Source organism: Nycticebus coucang, chromosome 19 (assembly GCF_027406575.1).
Source record: "Nycticebus coucang isolate mNycCou1 chromosome 19, mNycCou1.pri, whole genome shotgun sequence".
In the NCBI taxonomy this organism is placed as follows: domain Eukaryota; kingdom Metazoa; phylum Chordata; class Mammalia; order Primates; family Lorisidae; genus Nycticebus; species Nycticebus coucang.
In genome coordinates this window covers 58617485-58642470 of record NC_069798.1, presented here as the reverse complement: position 1 = coordinate 58642470, position 24986 = coordinate 58617485, and the positions used below count along the sequence as shown (strand labels likewise).

General features: G+C 42.2%; 1 protein-coding gene across 1 annotated transcript in view; it reads right to left on the bottom strand.

The window, feature by feature from the left end:
• Window positions 1–650: 650 nt before the first annotated feature.
• Window positions 651–24986, bottom strand: part of PHLPP1 (PH domain and leucine rich repeat protein phosphatase 1) — a 259504-nt gene continuing 235168 nt past the window's right edge. The window contains exons 13-17 of the mRNA XM_053572056.1: window positions 18413–18543; window positions 14662–14766; window positions 7946–8140; window positions 5611–5839; window positions 651–2848 (exon numbers count right to left, since the gene is read on the bottom strand). Coding sequence (XP_053428031.1) covers window positions 1694–2848; window positions 5611–5839; window positions 7946–8140; window positions 14662–14766; window positions 18413–18543 — 1815 coding nt within the window. The 3' untranslated portion in view covers window positions 651–1693. The remainder of the gene's footprint in view (window positions 2849–5610; window positions 5840–7945; window positions 8141–14661; window positions 14767–18412; window positions 18544–24986) is intronic.

The window sequence follows — 24986 nt, the reverse complement described above, 5'->3', positions numbered from 1 at the left end:
CCGCTGAGTCTACAAGGTAAGAACTATGAACTGCCAGTCACTGAATGAGCCAGGGACCACCTGAAGCAGTAGTTCTCAAACTTCCTAATGCCTCAACCCTTTAATACAGTTCCTGTGGGTGGCAACCCACAGCTTGAGAACCGCTGACCTGAAGGAAGATAGTTCCACATAGAAAGTTGGTCCATGTGAGGTGAAGACGACCAATGGTATCGTCCACACACACAGGCTGGGAGTGAGGTGCGTGTGGGAGATGGAGTCTGTAGACTGGTTGGGTCAGCTCAGAACACTTCTGCTCTTAAGTGCACCCCACTGTGCCCGTGTGACTTCTGCTCGTGTTGGAAAGTGAGCCAACCACCTCTTCATTTCCTCACTCGTCAAATAAAAGCAGTATTAACTTGTTTGTGTGATCCACGGGCCCCTGGGAAAACTGTCGGATAAGTGTTCCTGGGATCTCTTCTATGCAACGTCTATCTATTCCCCTTTTAACATCTATCCTACATAATAATAACAACTATAGAGGCTGTAAGATCAGTTATTTTATACTGCTAGCCATAAAGGTAATTTTACTACCTTATTCAATGTAGGTTAACATATTGGGTGTTTTTCCCTTTTAAAAAATACCCAAGTCAGAAATATCTGATAACCCCAATATTCCATCCCTTTATTTCAAACCCAAGCTGATGTGATTATCTGTAAGACACATCTGGCTGCTGAGACAAAAGCAGATGGGTCCAATACTTATAAATTTTGTATTTATTGTAACAAAAATTATGACATGTCCATTTGTGCATTCTGCTTTAATATAACTCTGGGTATGTAAATGGTCTAATGGAATGCTATTCAACCATGCTGATTGTGGCAGCAGTAAGGAACACAATTAGAAAGTGTCTACAGAGTCAGGAGGCTAAGGACAGGAGAGAGGAAAACAGGTTCAGGGCTCTGTGGGTACAGGTTCTGTGATTTGCCTCCTTTGGACAGAAACCCCCAGCTGCTCTGCCTTCTCATTAGATGAAGTAAGGTGAATTGTGAGGTGAGGGTGGACAGGGGCTCCTTAAAGGGGAGGAAGAGAAAAGTCAGTTATTTAGGCTTGTGTCCTTGTGCCAAGACTACAAAACATTTTAAGCATCACTATACAACACTGAGCTATTTACAATAGAAATTTCTCAATCAACTGTTCTCTCAGAGAAAATTAGTGAATCCCAGTGACTTAAGTCACCTGACAGAGTAAAGCAACTCCTAGGAGTTAGTCTCCATATTCTACAAATGTCTATCATTTTCAAGACAAAAAAAGCCCCCCAAGAATTACAGAATTACAATATTAATAAATCATTTAGCAATGGCAACCCACCCTGCCCTCCAAACAAAAAGCCATTTTAAAAAATATTACATTATCATTAACTGTTTCTCTGTAATATATTAAACCTTTTCTTCTTTGTCTTTACATATCTGATATGTTAGGGGGAAAAGTTAACAAATTTAAATCATATTGATAAAACATCACTAGGAAGAAAAGTGATATTTAAAAAAAATAACCAACAGAAGGAGAACCTACAGATTAGCTGCAAAGGCGGGCTGGGACAGTGTCAGGGATAAGGACGTGGAGTAACTAACCCCTGGTTTAATGTGAGCCTGGGAGACTCTTGCAACCTAGTCTTTCTTGGTTAGTTTATTTTGGAAATAGCGCCCAGGCTGGTCATAGTGGTGTGTCGTAACAGTCTGGTAGCTGGTCCACCTGGTAGTGCCGCTGTGATGGCGGCTGTAACTGGGGCTGTGGCTGCTGCAGCTCCTGGTGATGTTTCATGATTTCTTTCACTTCCTCTTCCAGCTCTGGAGGGATGATAAAATGATCATCAGGATCTGGCTGAGCTGGGGCAGCAAAATAGCCTCCCGGCTTTCGAAGAGGTGCATCGGCAGCTACCTCTATCACATTGTGGCTCCTCTCCTGGGGTGCGACAGAGCCATTAGGCCTCCGGCGCCCAGTGGTCCCTAAAGCAGAAAAGTCTACCTTCCTGGACAGACCGGGCTCATCCTCGTTGGCACTGATGACAATGCCCTCGTCACTGGCCTCTGCTGGCACCTGGAGCAGGTGCTGCTGTTTCTCCCTCTCCTTGGCCCGGCTGCAGTGGATGTCCACTTCTACCTCCACCCGGCTGCCATTGGTGAAGACACCCTCAATGGGTTCCTCGTCATCACTGTCAAGGCCATTGTCAGAGAAGGCGCTGGAGAAGGTGGCACTGGACAGCTGGCGCTGGAAGGAGTTGGATAGACAGAGCGGGTGCAGCATGCAGCGCTGCTCACTGGGGCAGGCGGGGCTGCTCTCATTTAGGGCCCCAGGCGGGGGCTCGTCAGAGGCTGTGGACCCGACCTCACTGCTCATCTCAGAGGTGGAGAGCTCGCTGCTGATCTCAGAAGCCATGCCACTGCTGGAGGATGGCACGCCCAGCCCATCAGAGGGCCGATCCTTGATCACCATGTTGACCGAAGGAGGGAAGATGCCAGGGCTGGGTGGAGGCACGGTCCCACCGGTGCTGAGCTCGCAGCAACAGAAGCTGTCCTCAGTGACACTGAGCTGCACCACCACGGCGCTGATGCTGTCATGGCAGCCATAGCTTTGGGCCAGGGTGCACAGTTTCTTGGCAGCAGCCAGTGCGTCAGGCACATTACGCACAGCCTCCACAGCCTCCTCGATGGACAGGCTGTCCCATAGCCCCTTACTTCCCAGGATGAAGAACTCGTCCCGAGGGGTCAGGAGCACGGACTGTACGTGGGGACGAGGCACCACACTGGGGTGCAGGAAAGTATAGCCCAGGATGCGTGTGGACTCAGTCACTCCGTTCACCTTGCCATCCTGGAGGAAGAAGGGTTCCAAACAGTTAACAGAGCACTGGGAGCACTGTGCAGCTTCCCTCTGGGCCACCCAACTGGGGGACTGCAGGGAAGGTGCTGTGTGGCCCACACAGGATGACATGCCCACCCTCTAATGAGCAGTCCCTACACTGTCATCAGAATCCCTGGGGTGGTGGGCCTGGGCAGGTGAGGAGCAACTGGGACAAAAGGAAAAGATTTTGGTTATTCGCTTTAGTGGGTCCACGTTTGTGCTAGGTAGTAAGTCCCGTCACTTCTCTAAAGCAAGCCTAAGTTTAGCCTTACACAGTGAGCACAGCTGAATGGCTCCTCCTGCAAACCCAGGTAAAGCCCTTCTGAAACAAGTCAGGCCTGAGCAAAGATGCAAAAGGCAGGGACCCTTCCAGATAACAGCCTCAAATCATTCCTCTCCAACAGTACATGGATGAGTGGTGGTTGTGTCTGAAGTTCCAGAAGAGGGGACAAACACTGGAAGTACTTAAATAGTGGAGAAAATACTGGTGTGACTAGCTGGTGAGGAATGTTCATGTTTAGAGAGGCACATGCTAAAGAAGTGACAATCTTACAATTTCCTTGAACTTGATTACTTGGTGGCAAAAGGACAAGGCAAAGTCTACTGGCTTTACTTCAGCCTGGCTCCTGCCTTTTAAATCAGTGGCCAAAGTTTCAGACCATTTGCCGGCAACAAGACCTGAATTTCTTTTTACCCTGTGTATCTGCTCTGTTCCTTCTTCCCTGAGTTTGGGTCTCAGGTCCATCATGCGCCTCTGTGCATACTGGCTGAACACTTCCTTCCAGAGAAGGCTCCGTAAGACTCAGTGCATGTCTAGGATGAGCACGTGCCTCTTCTAAGAACCTCTACTTCCTTTCCAATCCTGCCACCTTCCTTTCTTTGGAATTTTGCAAGGTTTCGAAAGGAATTTTGCAAGGTTTCTGCTTGTTCTGTTGGGGGTGAGGGGATGGGCTTTCCAAACTCTTCACATAACCTGGTCATGCCACTCACAAGCAAGCAACTTTCCTAGAAGGAAAATTAGTAAGACAGAGGTAGGGGCTTCCAAAACTATTTTATTATTATTATTATTATTTTTGAGACAGAGCCTCAAGCTGTCGTCCTGGGTGGTAGAGTGCTGTAGCATCTACAGCTCACAGCAACCTCCAACTCCTAGGCTCAAGCAATTCTCCTGCCTCTGCCTCCCAAGTAGTTGGGACTATAGGCGCCCACCACAACGCCTGGCTATTTTTTGGTTGCAGCCGTCATTGTTATTTGGCGAGCCGGGGCTGGATTCAAACCCACCAGCTTAGGCATATGTGGCTGGCGCCTTAGCCGCTTGAGCCACAGGTGCCAAGCCCTAAAACAATTTTAAATGTCCTTGATTCTACTGGTGAAATCTGTCCCCAAAGCATGAACTTTGGCAAAAACTACCCTTGCTGTGCTGCCCTCCCCTTTGGATATATATCCATCAGAACCAATGGCTTTGTGTGAAGCACTTTTTGGGTGCTTCAAGGTAGACCTGCAAAACACAAACAAAACCAAACCTCATTGTTGAGTATTGAGCAATACATACAAGTGAGGAAAAACACAGAGACACAGAAAATAAGAGAAGCTTGATGTACAAAACTGTGATTTGCTTACATAACCTTCCAATCATGTTGGTGTAATGGTGGACATTCAATTCTATGCATTCTGGACACCAGATTCTGCTCCCCAACTTAATGTCCATTTTAACCCTCTCTCTCCTGGAATAGGCAGAGAACTAAAATCTACATACAGACTCATTTCCACTCAATCCCAGGGTGTACCTCGAGCCTTTCTGTGTCTTTCTTTCTTATGACTTCCTTAGAACTCTTATCAAAGCCTATCTGGAATCAGTCTTTTCCTCTACTGGACTAGAAACTTTCACAGGGTCTACCTTGAGCTAGATGTGGGTTTTATTAACAATACAAGACTAGAAACTTCTTGAAGGCAGGTGTGTACTGTGGGATCACTGAGGTATCTCCACATTTTCTCAGGACACTGCAGATATAATCAATTAGTGAATGGAGAACTCTGGGGGCCTTTATAGAAATTTTTTCTGATAATTAATCTTCTCACAGTGTAGATTTACTCCACGGTTTCTCAACAGGGGCACTATTGACATATGGGGCAGATGAGTTTTTTGTGGAACTGCCCTGTGAGTTGCAGGATGTTCACCAGCATACCTGGCCTCTGCCCACTATGTGCCAATATTGCTCTTTGCCCTAGCTGTATAAACAAAAATGTCTCCATACCTTGCCAGATGTCCCATGGGGATAACCACTCACTGCATTACTCAAATGGAACATGAGGTATGAACACGTACGCAGACATTTATAGTTTCTCAGTCAAACTAGCCTTGTTAAGATAGAGCAGGTACCATTACCCCCTTCCAGATGAGAAGACTGAGGCACAGAGAGGTGTAAAGGTCTCAGGTGCAGGTGGCAAAGCTAAGGTATGAAAACCAGCAGTGTGATCTCTGGGTAGAGCCCCCAACCACAGAACCGGTGGCAACAAGGGTCAATGTGATCATGCCCACAGAGCGCTCAGCACTCAGGAAGTGAATGTGTGGTGCTCTTCTATACAGACATGCCAGGAATCTGCTTGTGACATGGGATTTGGAATTCTAAGTCAAAAGTTCAAAAATGTTCTTTGCAGGCGAATGCTCCCCAGCTGGTTTCTGCCATGCCCTGGCCCTCTCCTCCCCACTGGAGGAAAATCCCTCTCCTCACCTCGGTGATAATGGCCTTGTGCTGTTTAATTCTCTTCAGTTCTTCTTCACAGCTCATGACATAAGATCTGGACAGAGGCAGTGGCTGTCCATTTCGACAGAGAACTGATTGGCACTTGCCCACATTAGCGGAGGTCAAGGTGAAGGATCCTCCTGGGTCCACAGGGTCATGCTTGATGTGACAAAGGACAGCTGCTCCTCCAAGCTTCTGCCCAGCAGTTCCAAGTTTCCTAGAACACAAACAGAGGGGGTGAAAACTCAAATGTAACCCATCACATGCCGGTTTTGTTAACTCGACAGGAAGTGGCACACTGGACAGGACCAGGGCCAGGAGACAGAACCCATGGACTCAACTCAGCCCTGTCATGAAAGCACACACTGTCCAACTTCTTGAAGGAGAAGAGCCCCTGGAATTGGATGTCACAAAACACACTGTCTATTCTAGAAAATTCAGAGAAATGACATTCTAGTAATCAAATATCAAATGCTTGTGAAGTACCCTTTTATTCATAACTATTATTAATCCATAGACTCACTGAATACAGAAGCACCTGCAAAATGTGACAATCAAACGAGTCAAAGAACTCCCATCACAAGTCCCAAGTGGCACAGGAGCAAAGATGTTCAGAAAAGCAGCCTCCCTTGTTTTATGAGGGCAGACCTTCAGGCACTGGGAGCTCCTGTCATGTGTCTAAGGCAAGCAATTGGCAAGAATAGCAAAGGAAACCAGCGCTGCCTACTGGTGCACACTATGAGAGTGTTCACAGAGAACACACAGGTCCCCAAAGGCCACAGCACTCACCGTATATCCCGAACCCTGTTCCCCAAACAGGGGAAGTAACGGGCTTACTGAAGACTCTGGAGAAGGGGCTACAATCTAGGTCTCTAAATAACTTGTAGACATTCAGGACCAGATGTGGCTCTAGGCCCTTCTAAGGTAGCTTTCATAGGCACAATGATATGTCAAAAGTACAGCTAGTAAATAGTTCAGGGTTCTCAGTTTTTAATTCTTAGCCAGAGCTTGAGGGTCCCTAAAAGACAGGCCTCTGAGGGGGTTGTGAAGGGTCTGTGTGCATATGCACATGTCTCTGTGCGTGATACACGTCTGCTTTTTTCCTAGGATGAAAAGATCATGAAAACAGAAAAGTCAATGTGCTTGGTAGTTAGAACATTCTCTGGAGTCTTATTGCCCAAGGTCAAATCCTGGCTGCACCAACAACAGGCTCTCAGGACCTTTCGCTTCACCTCTCTGCACTTTAGTTCCTCATCAGTAAAATAAGAATAGCAACATTACCTAAATGGTAAAAATTAAAACACTGACAAGTATATAGTAAGGACTCACTCAGCAGGAGCTACTACCACTGCCCCACTGTAACTGTACACGCTCGCTAAGAATCTACAAGACAGGGAGTCTAGTCACCAGGACCGACACTGGGCCTGCTTCCCCAAGGTCTTTGAGAGGAACCACGGGGGACAACTCCAAAGGCTGCTCCAATCATCAATCCTCAGCAGACACTTTCTTACCCCTGTCACAAAGCTACTTCCTTTGGTAGCTTATCCAGGGAGAGAAGAATATCATTGCTCTCATGACCTCTAGAGGGCTAGTGCACGTGCCACTCTGGGCCCCACATGAGGACAAGTCTGCAGTGCAGTATTTATAAACAGGCATTTCTTTTACAGCCTGTAAAGCCAGTAAGGTGTCATAAATAAACAATTCTTTGGATGAGAGAATCCCTCTAACACTCAGCCCTAAGAGTTACAAACAATATTCCACAATTTTAGAGTGACCTCTAAGGCTCTGTTGCAAGGGGAAGCTCCAGGCAAAGGCCTAGCATTCTGCTAATAACACCACTGTGAACATTTAATAAGGGGGAAAGGACAGTATATAAAGACTGATTTAACTCCTACCCTAAAATCTGACCATCTCAATTTCACAAAGGTTTGAACTATCTCAAATCAGTGACCGTATTTCATAAGGGTCAACAAGCTGAGATAGAAATAGTCCATTTCAAAAAGTGGCCCACCCACTGGAAGGTCCAAAAAGCCTGTGGGGCTCAAGTCATCTGGGGAGAAGGAGGGTGTTGCAAACAATCTGGTGAAAATCTGCAATCTATACAGACTGGTAAGGTCTGGATTTCAGAGAAACTAAATCCCTGCTACTGACTCCTTCTGCAAGTTGTATAAACACCAGAATATCTCGACTGAGGTATTTGTTGAGTGCCAGTGCCTGGGCAACACCACACTCAAGAACATGCCTGGAGACCACTGGGCACCTACTTTTCTAACCAGAAGGCAAACACTCACAGAGGGAGACAACACAGCAGGATAAGTCTCACCTTTGCATGACAATGAATGTATTGACCATGTATTCCTCTTCATTTTTTGTTTTTTGCAGCTCTTCAGCCAGAATGTCACTCATGGTGCACTGGAGAAGGTAGGGCACCTCCACGTTGCGGTCCCCATCGAACACACCATACAGGGCTTCCCGGTTGTCACAGAAGTTATTCACTGACAGGGCTGCAACACACAACCTGCAAAGCGAGAATGCTTCTATGCTGAGTCTGCTCAGCTTGCCTGCTTCATGTCCAGCTCAACTCTATTTTTCCTGTCCATTGTTGTCTCTTTTCTTCGTGGCTCCAGTAAGACTGAGAATAGGTAAACTGAGCCCAGCTAATTTGAACCTGCCAGTGTCTATGAGCAGAGGAGAACGAGGAACACACACTATGCTTTGCACATGCCTTCCTCCACCCTGCTCTGCTCATGAGTTTATTTTTAAATGGTAGTGAATGGGGAATAAGAGACATGGGAAAGACAGATTTTCATTCAAGATGATGAATCCATACCTTCACGTTAATTCAATTAAACAATTAAGGAAAACTTCCACATCTGGCCAAAATAGAGTGATAACTAAAACACTGGGAAAATACATAAAACATATATGAAAAGCCTCAAACAATTTTTTAAAAAGTCAGAAGAAAGAAAAACCAACAGTGTTCAGACAGCTGGGCAGTAAGCAGCAGAGGCTGATGGTCCCCAGGAGAGCCTGATGCCTGCCCAGCTCACTCCTGGGGAAAAGGTCCAGGCAGAGCCTGTGGTCTCCCTGCACAGAGCTCAGGTCTCCCTACACAGAGTTCCCTGCACCTGGGAGCTCAGAGACAGAGTACTGGAGGGGCAGAGCTGCCCCAGCAAATGCTGGGAGTTGCAGAGACTCTCCCTGCCCCAGCTCCAAAGAATCAAACAGCTTCCATGTAATTTAGCTGTGTCCCAGAAACTATAAAAAATGAAACAAAGAGAGCAAACTAGACCAGGAAAAAACAAACAAACAAAAAAAGGTAGGGTGTTAGCAAGTGATGAGTGTACAGAGAATCAGATTCTTTAAAGAGGAGAGAGGGATGTAAATGATCAACAAACTGCAAGCCGAGGAAAATGGAACAAACCTAACTGAGGCACATTGAAACAAACTGCTAAAAGCCAAGAGCAAAGGCGGGAGTGGGGGACACAGGACATGAATGACAGCAGACTCCTCATTGGACATCACACCAAGGCAGAGGAGCAACATCTGTAAAGTACAGATGGAAAAAAAACTAGAAAACAACATGGATTTTTAAACCAATAAAAATAGCTTTGAAAAGCTAAGGTGAAATAAAGACATTTTGTACACACAAATACAAGAATTTACCACCAGAAGACTGACACTATACAAATTGTAACAGGAAATCCTTGAGGCAGAAGAAAATGATACCAGATGGAAACCTGAACCTGCATGAAAGAGTGAAACACGTGGAAATGACAAATAGGTGCGTAAGCATAAAAATGTCCTTCTTTTAAAAATCACTTTAGAATCGTGGTTCTCAGTAGGGGTGGTTTTGCCCCCAGGGGACATTTTTACTGTCAAGATTGAGGGGTCAGGACTTTTGGCACCTAGAGGGTAGAGGCCGGGGCTGCTAAGCATCCTACAATGTGCATGACTGGCCTCTCCTCTGGCCTTCAACAACAAAGAATTAGCTGGCTCAAAATGTTAACAGTATTGAAATTGAGAAACACTGGTTTAGAAAATAACTCAGTAAAATCAAAATAACAACAGTGGATTGGAGTTTATTACAAATGTGGGAGTAAAACATATGACAACAGCAGCACAAAGACTAGAATAAGAGGAGCAGAAGCACATTATCTGCAAGGTTCTCACATGTGAAGCATTACTTGAAGGTAAATTGTAACGAGCTAATGAATGATTGTATAAACCCTTAACAAACCACAGACAAAGTAGAACTAATAAGAATGGATTTTTAAAAAATCATAGTCTGGGGCAATGGCTCACACCTCTAATCCCAGCACTCTGGAAGGGCAAGACAGGTGGATCACCTGAGCTCAGAAGTTTCAGACCAGCCTCAGCAAGAGGGGGAGACCCTATCTCGACCAAAAATAGAAAAATTTTGAGCTGGGTTCAGTGGCTCATGCCTGTAGTCCCAGCTATTCAGGAGTCTGAGGTCAGAGGATCATTTGAGCCCAAGAGTTTAAGGTTGATGTGAGCTATGACACCTTGGCTCTCTACCCAGTATCATAGAGTGAGACTGTCTCCAAAAAAAAAAAAAAAAAAAAGAAATCAAAAAATACTTGATCCAAAAGAATAAAGAAAAAGAGGAAAAATAAGATGATGAACTGATGACACTAAGAAAACAATACTAAGTTAGAAGGTCTAAACCAGGGTGCCCAACCTGCAGCCCGCGTGTTGAGTTTCTCATGACTTTTTTGCTTACCTGTGGTGTCAGACATCAGGAAAACTATGCACAGACCTTTTTTTTTTTTTTGGCTAATCGGCTTTCGTTAGTATTTGTGTATTTTATGTGGACCAAGATAACTCTTACTTTTCTGATGTACAGGAAAGAAAAAAAGATTGGACACCCCTGGAAACTTAACCATCTCAATAATTTCATGCCCCAAAAGACAGAAAATTTAGATTGAATAAAAAAACAAGACCTAACTACATGGTGCCTTCAAGAAATCCATTTTAAATGTAAGGAGGCAAATTTAAAAGTAAAAAGAGTAAACAGTATGGACACCTTGGAAAGCAGATTAGTAGTTTCTAATAAAAGTAAATATAAACTTACCATATGAGCCAACAAGCTACCCTTAAGCATTTAACAAAAACATATATTTATACAAAAACCTATATATAACTATTTGCAATCTGTAGCATTTTTATCCTTAATAGCTAAAAACTCAGAGCAATCTAAATACCCTTCAAATGATGAATGGATAAAATAAACCATAATACATCCATGCAATGTAATGCTACTTAGCAATAAAAATGAGTAAAAAGAAACAAACTACCAACTCATGTAACAACACATATTAATCTCAAATGCATTATGCTAAGTGAAAGAAGTCAGACTGAGATGGTTATATATTATATAATTTCATTTAAATGACATTCTGGAAAAGGCAAAATTATTGGGATACAAAATAGATCAGGACTTGCCAGGAACTGGGGCTGGGGAGAAGAATCAACAAAAAAGGGCACGGGGGCTCCCAACTTTAGGGAGCAATGGAACTGGTTTATAACTCGATTGTGGTGGTGGCTGTTGCACGATGATATTCTTTCATCAAAACGTGCAGATCTACCTACCTATGTAGCTGTCCATCCTTTCCACCTTCCCTGCCCACTTCCCGGTCATTTGAGTATACTTTCCTACCTCCAAAAATGTGAGAATGTATGCTGTTTAAAAAACAAAACAATTTGCAGAACTGTACACTAAGGAATATAGATTATAACTTCTTACTATATATATATATAAAATTATCAAGTACCTGCTAGGTATCATGGCTTGATACCAGCGATATGAACTTGAAAATATAATCCCTGACCTTAAGGATTTTCAGAGATAAATAATAATGGTAATGACCATCATCATTAATAATAATATTCAGCTCTTAAACAGGGTTTACTACATGGCACACATTGTTCTAAGTTCATCACACACATAACTCATATGACCCTGTAACAACCCCACGAGGACAAATAGTATTTTTTTCTCATTTTATAGATGAGGAAATTAAACTTTAGCTTTTATCTCTATCTCTTTTAAAAAAGATTGAGAAACTGGCCCTCATAGCGATAACTATAGAGCACAGATTCAAAGCCAGGCAGTCTGGCTCTTATCTCAGTACTTTGAAATTTTTGCCTCCATTTATCAAGAAAAACAAGTCATCCAGAATTACATGGCAATGTGCAGTAAAGTTAAATTTTTAATCATCTTACAATTCTTTCTTCTGTAAGATCACCTTGCTAGTCAGAATGAGGTAGTGTGAAAGAGAAAAAAATACAGTAATATGTGATTTTTTTTAAGTACAATTGCAATCATTTTTAGGATTTCTTTTCTGCTGAAGTTTCCTGTTTGTTTTTTTAGTCTAAGGAAAAGCACAGGCTATCAAATTGCAGTCCCTTCTTGGATTTCCCCACAGGATCTGAAATGACCTGCCAGGAAGGCAACACTGCTCCCCAGGGAAAAGGAAGGAGGGAGAGAGGAGAAGAGACACCTATTGAGATTTAAAGGCAGGGACAACTGCAGTTCCCCCCTTCCTTCAAGACAGCAAGCAGCACGTTCTTTGTTTACATGACTCCTTTATCTATAATACAACACAAACAATAATAACACCAAAAAATTGAAAAAAAAAAAAAAACCTAGATAAACTTCTACTAGCAAAATTGAAGGTTATAGAAGCAAGTGGCAGACAGCAAGTGAGGCCAGTGGGTGCCGTTCATCTTCTGTCTGTTGATCCAGGTGGTGGTCTGCAAGTGTGCTCAGTTTAGGACAGCTCACAGAGTTGTATTTATGCACTTTTCTGTACATATGTTATACTTGAAAAATATAATAAGAGTTTTTAAAACAGTTATTGTGGAAGGAGAAATTATGCAAAAAGGTTAACAGATCTAATTGGCTAATGGATTCATTTAATATGTAAGAATAGATAATAAATTCTAATATCTAGAGCTATTTAAAAACCAATCTTGGATTTCACATCATTGTTCTGGAATCAGAATACCAAGCATGAATTAGTGTTGTTTTTTTTTTTTGAGACAGAATCTCATTATGTCGCCCTCGGTAGAGTGCTGTGGCATCACAGCAACCTCAAAATCTTGGGCATAAGCGATTCTCTTGCCTCAGCCTCCCAAGTAGCTGGGACTACAGACATCTACCACAATGCCCAGCTATTTTTTGGTTACAGTTGTCTTTGGTGTTTTAGCTGGCCCGGCTGGGTTCGAACCCACCAGCCTTGGTGTATGTAGCCAGCACCCTACTTACTGAGCTTCGGGCACCGCTCAAGCATGAATTAGTTTTTATGAGCATTACAAAGCATGTTGAGACATAAGGTCAGGCTGGGTGTGGTGGCTCAAGCCAGTAATCCTAGCACTCTGGGAGGCCGAGGCAGGTAGATTTGCTTGAGCTCAGGAATTTAAGACCAGCCTGAGCCAGAGCAAGACCACATCTCTAAAAATAACCCGGCGTTGTGGCAGACGCCTATAGTCCCAGGTACTCGGAAGGCTGAGGCAAGAGGATCACTTGAGCCCTCTTGTGAGGTTGCTATGAGCTATGATGCCAAGGCACTCTACCTAGGGTGACAAAGTGAGACTCTGTCAATAAATAAATAAATAAATAAATAAAAATTAAATAAAGCAAGACACAAGGCCCTTTTTTTTTTTTTGCAGTTTATTTTGGCTAGGGCCAGGTCTGAACCTGCCACCTCCAGTATATGGGGCTGGTGCCCTACTCCTTTGAGCCACAGGTGCCACCTGACACAAGGCCTAAATAGTAATCATCTCCAAAAAGGAACTTTGGAGTGCTTTGGAGAATATATTAACTCCCCTCTTCCCCAATATAAAGGCACACAATGCAAAGCATATAGAAATAAGGCAGTAACCAGAACCCATGCGGATGCAGAAATGAGCAGGTCTCCTCTGGTTGTTCTGCCTTTACTGAGCAAATGGAACAGAGGTGTTGACGTGGGAGGCTACCCCTTCTCTAGCTAGCACAAGGCCAAATCACACCTCAGGGAAAGAGGAAAGGATCAATGTACCAGATCCGAAATTTGAGCAGATGCTGCTTTTTATCCTGAAGAAAAGCAGTCAGCATGGCAGCCACAACTCCACCTTAAGTTTTGCATGAAAGGTTTTAGCTAGACAGTGGTTCTCAGTCCTAGATACACATTAGTGACATCTGGGGAGATTTTAAAATGTTCTGACTCAATGAGTCTAAGCTAGGGGATTTAAAAAATTTTCCTTCCCTGACTGATTCTTATGTGCACCCAGGGTTGAATACTCATCTTAGTTATTATTAGATCTTCCTCCACTTTCTGTTCTGTCCCTAGTCTCAACACTCTGTGTTCTTGTACCTTAGCTAATTAAATAATAACTATTCTAATTTATAGTATTCTTCACCTTTCTAGTACATGCGAGCAAGCCTGAAGAGCTTGTTATTTTTCTCAGGAAAATCAACGTTTGTATCTAAGAGAGGGGTGGTTGGTGAAAATAGGGAAGAAAAACAAATTAAGATGGACCAGTCCTGGTGGCAAGACAAGCAGGTGACATTACAGGGAACAGACATCAAGTTCCTACCAAGCTAATTTAGATTGTAAAACTAGCCCCACTGTCAGTAACATGAGTGATCTTGAATACAGACAATCAGAGCTACTTTTCTTTTGATGCTATCCCTGTTCCGCTTAGTAAATAGGCTGCAGAGAAAGAGAAAGGGGCTTTTCAAAGGAGCAGGGATGCATTTCAATACTTAGGCCTTCTCCAAATACTGAAGTCTTATATAGATATAACGTTTCAATTACATTGTATCCTAGCGACATCTCTCACAAAGGGAGTTTATATGATACCAAACAGGGGCTTAGCTTAATGTTCAAACATAAGGGATCCTCATTTTGGGGAAATGTACTCAAAGAAATTTTACATGAGAAAAATGTATGCTATAACCCTGGGTTTCTATCCCCGCTAAAGAAGTGAGGCAGGCAGGAGGCAATTCTCACTCCAAAGTTCCATCCAACTTACTTGTTTTTCACCCCCGAAGCTTCAGTGTAACCGTGGCTCCAAACAGCCGGTGCTCCGGATGTGTCTCCTGCTGAAGGCTGGTCAATCTTGAAACAGCGGATATTACTAACAAGAGAGACAGGGGGAGAACAGGAATTATTAAAACCAAACATGTACAAATTGCTACCTTTATTACAGAAAAGAAAAACACCTGCTAAGCATGCTGTACTTATTTCCTACTAACTATTTAATGTGTCTGAAGTATTTATCACAACAAGAACCAGCTATCACCATAATGAAAACCCGGGGGCATATACACTGAGCATGAATTAGTTTTTCTTAGCATTACAAAACACGTATTAGAGGCTTTCACACACTCAATGGCTGCTCTCTCCTGGGAATGAAAAGAACGGCTCTCAGTCTTGGCATGAAAAAGCAAAATTTAAGTAATACTTTGGGGTATATATTCTTACACCTCAAAACTCAGACTTGAAAAGAACAAAGCCTTAGCCACAATTATATTGTGTTCAGGTGATATGAGAAAATTCTACAATATTCGTCTCCAAATCCAGTTTCTGTCCACATAACCCCTTCAAATATTTCAAACATTATCAAGGACTTCCTATTCCCTGGAGCTTCCAATTCTCTCCTCATATGGACAGCAACTTGGCTGAGACTAATTTCATAAAATGTACATGTAAAATTACAAAGCTAATGAGATTTAATAAATTACAAGTTAACTACATATATTTAACCTGAGAGACTTAAGTTCTTACCTCACCTCAGCCCTCATATGCCATAAATGGCCCAACAGGACCCCAAATAGAAATATTAAAAGGATAAACTCTCAAATGGGGTTTCTTAAAAATCAGCCTACTAGAAAGCATTTAGTGCCCCCAAACAGACATGTAGTCTGTTAAAAAGCTGGCTACCACATGGTGAAATAAATTCTGCTTACTCATAAATTGCCAACAGGATCCCTCTCATTATTTAAACAAGAGAAAAAAATATATATGTGTGTGTCGGGTTGTCAAGAGATTATATATATAATATGAATAAAATTCATATGTATTCATATATAACATTCATAATATATGAATAAAATCATCTTTTGATAACTTGACACCTAAATCATGACCACAAGAACCTAACAAATACTATATATCCTTCCTAGGAGCCAGTTATAACTCAAAAGAAGTAAATTAATATCTAACTAGTACTCAATTTGATTCTAAAAATAACTTGTGAGAATTTCTCTGAAATTTAAAAATATATGGTTATAGAAATGTTTCTATTCTGAATTACTAGCAAACATTCACTTTCTCTCATAATCTAAAAAGCTGAAAAAACATATAAATCATAGTGTCAACAGAAAATCCCCAACTCAAGTTAATACCTCGTTTTACAGTAAAGCTATAGCTATAAATCCTCCTTCAACATTTTGATCCTATCAATAAAAGACAGGCATTAATAAAAACCAGTCCTCTGGCGGCGCCTGTGGCTCAGTCGGTAGGGCGCCGGCCCCATATACCAAGGGTGGCGGGTTCAAACCCGGCCCCGGCCAAACTGCAACCAAAAAATAGCCGGGCGTTGTGGCGGGCACCTGAAGTCCCAGCTACTAGGGAAGCTGAGGCAAGAGAATCGCTTAAGCCCAGGAGTTGGAGGTTGCTGTGAGCTGTGTGAGGCCAGGGCATTCTACCAAGGGCCATAAAGTGAGACTCTGTCTCTATGAAAAAAAAAAAAAAAAACAAAAAACCAGTCCTCCATCATTTGCTCTCCATATGGTCTGGTGCTCAATATTATTCATCTAAAATGGTAAACAATGCATACCTTAAAGTTACCTTTCTGAATTCTAGGGAAAAGTGCAGGCTAATTTCTAAAGACGTTTGTAATATTTACAGAACACAGAATATTCAAAGAAATAATTATTTCCAGCCTGATTATTAAAGAAAAAATTCCCTACGCTCCCTCCTGCCTCAATAATCCTTTCCAGTAAAGCAGCAATTTCTCTTCTCTGCCCAGCTGAACACACGGTGGCTCAGCAGCTCTCTGAGGTGCTCTGAAAGTTCACTCTCGTTCATCTTTAACTGAGTCTGGGAGCTGACACTCAATTCCACATGATAACCCTCCAGAAGCAAATAATAGATGGAAATTCTTGAGTTACTAAGAACCCACAAGCTTCTAGATGCTGAACAGAAGGTTGACATTTTTATATTGAGTGTTGTGATTTCATTGACTGATGCTAATTATTTACAAATCTGAGAGCATGATCCACATAAGCTCAATTCAGACTGTTGCTGATACACGACAAAAAATCCTGAAAATTCAGGTAAGTTTAAAGAAGACAATAGGGCGGCGCCTGTGGCTCAGTGAGCAGGGCGCTGGCCCCATATACCGAGGGTGGCGGGTTCAAACCCGGCCCCGGCCGAATTGCAACAAAAAAAATAGCTGGGCGTTGTGGCGGGCGCCTGTAGTCCCAGCTACTCGGGAGGCTGAGGCAGGAGAATCGCCTAGGCCCAGGAGTTGGAGGTTGCTGTGAGCTGTGTGAGGCCACGGCACTCTACTGAGGGCGATAAAGTGAGACTCTGTCTCTACAAAAAAAAAAAAAAAAAAGACAATAAAGAGCACCCATAATCCTATTATCCAGAGAATAACACTATTTTAACATTTTGTTCCCCACCTTCAGGCATTTTTTAGGTATGTGTGTACACACTCATGCACGTATACCCCAATGCACATTAATTTAATTTGTAAAAAAAAAAAATGAAATTCTACTATAAAAATTACTTTTCACGTATTGCACTATAGAGCTCTTCCAAGGCAGTAATACAATTCTATACCACCGTTTCTGAGGGATGTGTAATATTCAATTACGGAGCATAATTTGTTTAATTCTACTGAGAGACATTTAGAGTTCTGTGATGTACACTCCTCTTTTGTGTGTGTGTGTAGAGACAGAGTCTCACTTTATGGCCCTCGGTAGAGTGCCGTGGCCTCACACAGCTCACAGCAACCTCCAACTCCTGGGCTTAAGCGATTCTCTGCCTCAGCCTCCCAAGTAGCTGGGACTACAGGCGCCCGCCACAACGCCCGGCTATTTTTTGGTTGCAGTTTGGCTGGGGCCGGGTTTGAATCTGTCACCCTTGGTATATGGGGTTGGCGCCTCACCGACTGAGCCACAGGCGCCGCCCTGTACACTCCTTTTTTTTTTTGTTGTTGCAGTTTGGCTGGGGCTGGATTTGAACCCACAACCCTCGGTATATGGGTCCGGTGCCCTACCCTCTGAGCCACAGGTGCCGCCCTGTGATGTACACTCTTATAAATATATCTTTTCTACTGAGGTAAACTTTAATGTTTATAGCAAATTTTAACCTGTAATTCTTTATCAATACCAAGAAAATGGTATCAATGAACTACTCCCCAAAACACAACGAGAACGTTAACAGTATCTACTCCACATTCCTAGTTTTGTTTAAATAATCTGGATTTTATCACCAAATTGTTAATTTTATTTACATATTTCTCTCTTTCAAAATCCGGCTGGCTACCACATCTTAACGTTTGTGTTAAGCGTCACAACCATGTCATCAGTAACTACTGAGAATTAAGTGTGCATCCTGGCTGTTCATTCTCTACATCTTGTTATGTGTGTAGATGTGGACCACAAGTTGAACGATGCTTCCTATTTTCTGTTTTGTGCTTTTACTAAGTTTTAAGTCCCACTGCCAGTGAATGATGATGATGATAGAACAGTGCTTTACCGAATACTCACTTCAGGAGTTCCAGGGTTTTGTGATCGAGGACAAGGCGAGGGTTTCCAGTCAGGTCTAGTTCTTGCAGTTTGGGAGGCAGGCTTTCTGGTAAAGTGACTTCACTTAGCTCATTACAGCTCAGGTCCACACACTGAAGGAACAAGAGCAAACAGGAAAGAGACACGATCTAAAGAAGTTCTTTAGGTAGCTCTCTACTCCTACCCTTTGCAGGCAAATCAATTATATTAAGTCCCTATAATATACTGGTCAAACGCAAAAAACTTGTCTTTTACTTTGCCATAAACATTTAAAACAAATTTTGCTAAATGCAGTAAAATTTTTTACTTTTTTGAGTAACAGAGAAAATCTATGCTCTTTACTCTCCCTACCTTTCCCATTAAGTTCACCTCTACATTTACTAATATTAAGCATGTTAACTGAAAGAGCCTGAGGACGGGAGGTTGTTGTTGTTTTTTTTTTTCTTGAGACACAGTCTCACTTTGTCATCCTTGGTAAAGTGCCAGGGCATCACAGTTCACAGCAAACTCAAACTCTTGGACTCAAATGATTTTCTTGCTGACTAGCTGGGAGCCTGCCACAACGCTTGGCTATTTTTATTTTTTAGAGACAGGGTTTCGCTCTTGCTCAGGCTGGTCTCAAACTCCTGAGCTCAAGCAATCCACCCACCTTGGCCTCCCCAAAGTGCTAGGATTATACCCATGAGCCACCGTGCCTGGCTGAAGTTTCTTTCTCTTACTGCTCACCAAATCTGTGCCTGCTGTGGCCATGAGAGCTATAGCTCAAACACTGGAATGAAATGCAAGGGGCTTTCTTAAGACAAAACAAAAACAACAGAAAAACATGCAAAGTAAGAAAAAAGCAGGAAACACATACCCAAATGAGAAGACACTTCAAAAGAAGCTAAATAAGAAGTGGTGGTAAAGGGCAGACTACCAGGTGGGCCTGCCTATTGGGGGCAAGGAGGAAAAGGCCAAATCAGGCATGGATGCAGCCCTCAGGTATGAACACCTGGACTCTCCCAACAGGTCCTGCCTAATTTAGCCTGAAAAACCACCACAGAGGGGTCAGCATGCTGATTAGAATAAAAATTATACGTAGTAAATGGGACTATCTCCCCTCTCACAAACCAATTATAGCTTAAATGAGGCAAAAAGAGGAGCTGCAGAACTGGGTGGAGAAGGCTCACCACACACAAGAGAAAGCAACATGCCAGGGCTGTGGACTCCATGGTCAGATAGAACAGGGTGGAAGCATTCAGTTGTCCGGCTTGAGTTAGCTAGCACCTTATTAGAATTTAAAAAAATTGGTGGTTCTCAACCACCTAATGCCACAACCCTTTAATACAGTTCCTGTGGGTTGTGACCCACAGGTTGAGAACCGCTGGCTTAAAGGCGAATTGTATTCAATAATTTCAAGATCTTGAAAGAGGACAAAATCTTCCTTTCATTTGGAAAAATTCTTAAGGAATTTGTTGGGGATTGAGGAGGGGTGGAGACTGGGTAAAATGAAAACCCGTACTTTTGGAGAAATACATTTTCAATAGACTTCAAAAAAACAATGCTTCGTACTATAATACCCAAAATGTTTCATGTTGTTGCTTGTAAATAGTAGCAATGACATACAATTATATTGACATTTTAAATAATTACATTTTAAGAGCATCATAACCACACTGCCCATAAAATGTTGGGCAAACGTAAAAGTTCAGAAAACTTACCCTTAAAACTACTACCCTAACACAATGAGTGTTAGCATTCTGAGGTTTTCTTTTACCCCTTGTAGCCTTATTGTTGATATTTTTTAAAAGTCTTTAAAAATCATAAATGAAGGTACACTTTCATTACATTTCACTTACTCTTCCATCACTCTATTGCAACCATTTTTTCCTCATCTTCATTTCCACTGCTATGGTCTGAATGTTGGTTTATCACCAAAGTTCATGTGTTGAAACTTAATCCCCAATATGATGATAGTATTAAGAGGGGCAGTCTGGGCGGGGGGGGGGGCAGGTTAGTAGGTCGTAAGGGCTTTGCACTCGTGAATGGGATTAGTGACCCTACAAAAGAGGCCCAGTGGAGCTTGCTCGCTCCTCCTGTCAAGTGAGAACACATAAAGAGACTGTCTATGAGGAACAGGCTCTCAAAAGACCAAATAGGCTGGCACCTTGATCTTGGACTTCCCAACCTCCAGAAGTATAAGCAATGTATTTCTGTTGTCCATACAATAACAAGTCTAAAGTGCTTTGATATAGCAGCCTGCATGGCCTGACATCATCACCTTTAATAGCTCCATACACTTCACTTAACCTATACAATAATAATAGACAAGCTTCATCTCTTTTTTCATTTCTTTTTTTTTTTTTTTTTTAGTAAAAGGCAAAAGATTTTTACGATTTGAAGAGAAACCAGAGTATCATTTCTTTTTTTTTTTAATTTCAAATTAATATGAGGGTACAAATGTTTGGGTTACATAGTTTTCAATTCTAAGGTCAACTTCCAGTTGTAGCTGAGTCTTCACCTGGGGGTGTGCTGAACACATTGCGCACGTTAGGTTCCTTTTCGGTTTGTTTTTCAATTATAAATGATGGCTGCATAAACAGTTAACCAAACTTTAATGAAGAACCGTGATAATACTGTTAGTAATGGGTCATGCTGCCAGCATATTCAGTACATTCAGCATAGTAAGACAACCTACTTGAGGTAGAATGCCTTTCAGTGTGTGGGGATAAATACACATACAATCTACTGGATAGTAATGGATCAAGAGCTGTAGGACTACTAAGTGTGGGTAATTTAGGGTATAAATCATTGACAGAAACAAATTCAGGGCTCAGAGAAAGCCTTGGGTGAAGAATTAAAGACATTCTACAGCAATACTGAATTTTACGAAATTAACAGGAACTTCTAAAAATATTATCTAAAGATTTAAACTTTCAGAGTTCTACAAATATAAAATAGCTCATTCTCTAAATTAACAAATTATGAATTGAGTTTGCAGGGTATTGATGTACAAAGATAAAGCTGGAGGTTGTAAGGTAGATGTTAGAGATGATGCTTCTAGGATACCAGCCCAGGCCCATCTGCTCCCTGAGGCTTCTCCAACGGAATCTTTGATTCACAGCAGCCATTCCCCTTCATGGAGTGCTACTGCCCTGGCCTGCACCCTGGCCCATCTGCAGCCCATTCCCCCTCACCCCTGGGCTCGGCTATACTGTAGTGTGCTTGGGGTCTGGCATCACTAGATGCCCTCCCCTCAACCATCAGTGTGGTTTGTCTACTGTCCACTCTCACTCCAGCTTTAGTCTCTCTGCTGCTCCCAGTTGCTCTTCAACCTGCCACCAAACTCCTCAGGATGTCCAAGAAGGCCCTTCCTTCCTATTTCACCACTTGCTTCCTCACATTCCATGTCCAGCCCAGTCAGAGAGACCACAGCTCTTGTTTGGGGCCTGCTCTCATTTGCTGCTCTCGGTGACAGAACAGTCTTCCTTTTACCTGGTAAAATCTGCACGAACATTTCTTGCCTTTTACCTGGCAAAACCTGCCTTATTCCTTTTAAGACTGAACTCACTTCAAATTCTACTCCAACTCCTGTTGGAATTAGATGTCCCTTGTTATAATCACCTGCTTATTTATTCGTTCCGTTAGACTGTGACTTCAGCGAGCAGAAACTGCTGCTCCCCGCACATCCTACGTGCAGTGCAGCAGCAAGAGCAGATGCTGAGTAACTTCATTAAAGGGTGAACAAGTGAACAGCTGATCGCCTGGCATGCTGTAGAAAATTATTTGTTAAATTAATAAATGAAGGAATCACGTAAGGTCCTTCGGTAATTAAATCTGCTAGGATAGAAACTGAAACACAAGCGCTTAGGTTGTTGTGCAAAGCATTGTAGTGCAATTCTAATATATTTTCAATGTCACTGTTCTCTTCTGTATGAAAATGTAACTATTTTCTTAATGGCAGAGAAGCAGAGAAACACCCTTTTATACTTCTATACACTGAAGGAAGTTCATAAAAATTACAAGGAGGTTGGTATCTGGTGCTCTTCTACTGAAGTTACACAGTGAGTGACACACAAGTGCTACTTCGTTTTTTTTAATAGTCCTCAACACTGGTTTACTGCTGAGGTACTCAACACCAAAAAACAAAATATCTGAGACTTGGGCGGCACCTGTGGCTCAAGGAGTAGGGCGCCGGTCCCATATGCCGGAGGTGGCGGGTTCAAACCTAGCCCCGGCCAAAATAAAAAAAAAAAAATATATCTGAGACTGGAGAGAAAAATAGTACTAACACATTCTTTTTGTTAAGGAATGCAAGTCCATGTGTAATGTACTATAATTTTCTTAAAACTATGCTGTTAAATACATTGTTAACTCCGGCTAACACACAACAGAAAATTACCTTTAAACTTCTTTCAGGCCCATTCTACAATGTAACTAACAAAAATTACTTTGTTATAATCACAATTCTGGTAAGAATACCCAAAACAATACCCAATCCTCAGAAAAAGTGAGGTAACTCATGGCTGAGGATGAATTCATAATTTAGAGGATAATTATTACAAATACAATGTAGATAAGACCATAGAGAAATAACCAGCTTATCTCAAAGAAAAGGACTACAATTAGTTTAAGTGTAATTCATGGAGCATAGCCTATGTTTTCTCATAAAACATTACCAAAGAAACAGGCATGTTAATTTCCATAGTAGTGTATCATTCATCATCTGCCTACACTTCCCTGAAGGTGACCAGCTCCTAGAGATTCCGCAAACCTTGCTTTCTTCCTTCCTTCAGACTCCACTGGCCCACTGCCTCAACGGTGCTCCCCAACACAAATGAGGCTCCCAGCCACAGCCTGCACTTCCCAAAAGCCGTTGGTGTTATAACCCATTTCCACACTGAACAGGCTCACTAATTTTCATTCTGAATTGATAAAAATGGATAAATTCAAGTATTCATTCAGAAGAACATGTATTCAGGCACCTACAAATAGTAGGCAATGCACAAGCTATCAGCGATACTCAGAGGTGGCAGACACGGTGCCTGCCCTCATGCAACCCGCAGGCTGGTGGAGGAAGTAAACAATACAATCTTCAGCCTCTACCGATGGATGCTTTGACAGTAGTGTGCATGGGTTACGACAGCACTGAGACAACTGTTCAGACCCCTGAGAGCTGTTTCCAGAAGAGAAGATTTTTGTGTAGAATCAAAGTTACTCAGGCGTGTCAGAACAGGCGAGCTGACCGCGTGTATACCAGGAAGGAGACAGGAACAATCTACACGTGGTGTGTCAGGCTGGTGTAGGTGGACGTTGGTGGGTCCGAGAATAAAAGATAAGGCTTATTCTGCAGAGATGGACCAAATGATGAAACTACATCATGTCTCATATAGAAGCAGTTTACACCATCTCCCCTTGTTACAGCTAATAGGAACCAGAACACTGTAGCTTAAAAATAAACATAAACATGTGTATACTACTATTTCTCAATATATAATTTTTAGTCAAATTCTCTTAACTATAACTTTACATTTTATAACTATAATATAAAAGACTAAGTGACAGCTACCGCGGGGTGTTCATGTATCTAAGTAAACCTGTGAACTGAATGAGTCAGTCTAAACCTACCTTATACCTCAAATGCAGACCCCCAAAGTCAAAGTATAATACTATCTTCTATATAAAATTATATTTATAAATTATTCACAAATGTTTATTAATGTTTAAACATCTTCGCCTTTCAGGGAGTTGCAAAAGACGACCCTTAATCTTGTATAAAGCCTTCCTTTTAGATTTACATATATTAGCTCTCTTTGATTTTTCTCAACTGGACTTTAGATTTGGGAAACCTATTGGCAAGAATTTGACCAAGAAAAATGAAAATCGGGGTAAAGATTTGTTTAAAAAAAATACTCAGTGTTCGGGTGGCACCTGTGGCTCAAAGGAGTAGGGCGCCAGCCCCATATGCCGGAGGTGGTGGGTTCAAACCCAACCCCAGACAAAAACTGCAAAAAACCAAAACAAAACAACACAAAAAACAACAAAAAAACCCCTCAGTGTTCTCTTCCTCCAACTACTGAATATTTTCCTCATTTAAATTATTTGCAAAATTTTACTTTTAGAAAATGCATCCTGTATCAATAGCTTCTTTACATCATAAAGGAATTCTAACCTTCTTACAATTGGTTGTGTGTGCCCTCGGTGGCACTCAGTTGGCTCTTACAAAGTTAGAGAGCCTGGTACATGCTTCTGAAGGCTTCAGTTTTACTCAAAGATTATAAAGAGGAAGAGTCATTATTTTTACATTAGAACAAACAGAAACAGTAAAAAGTAGAACACAGAATGTGCAAGAAATTTTAGATTGGAGCAAGATCTTGTAAAGAAAGGTACAGATGATTCCGTGCTGTCTCCTGGATTGCTAGGTGCATAAGCACACTTCCCCTTCCCCTCAGGGATCTGCACAGCATGAGAATGACCGCCTCACAGCCTACTTCTTTTGAGGACTCACAGTCACCATGCTCACATATGCACAAGCTCAAAGAGGACCAGTCTCTTATCTGTATATAGTATATGTAAC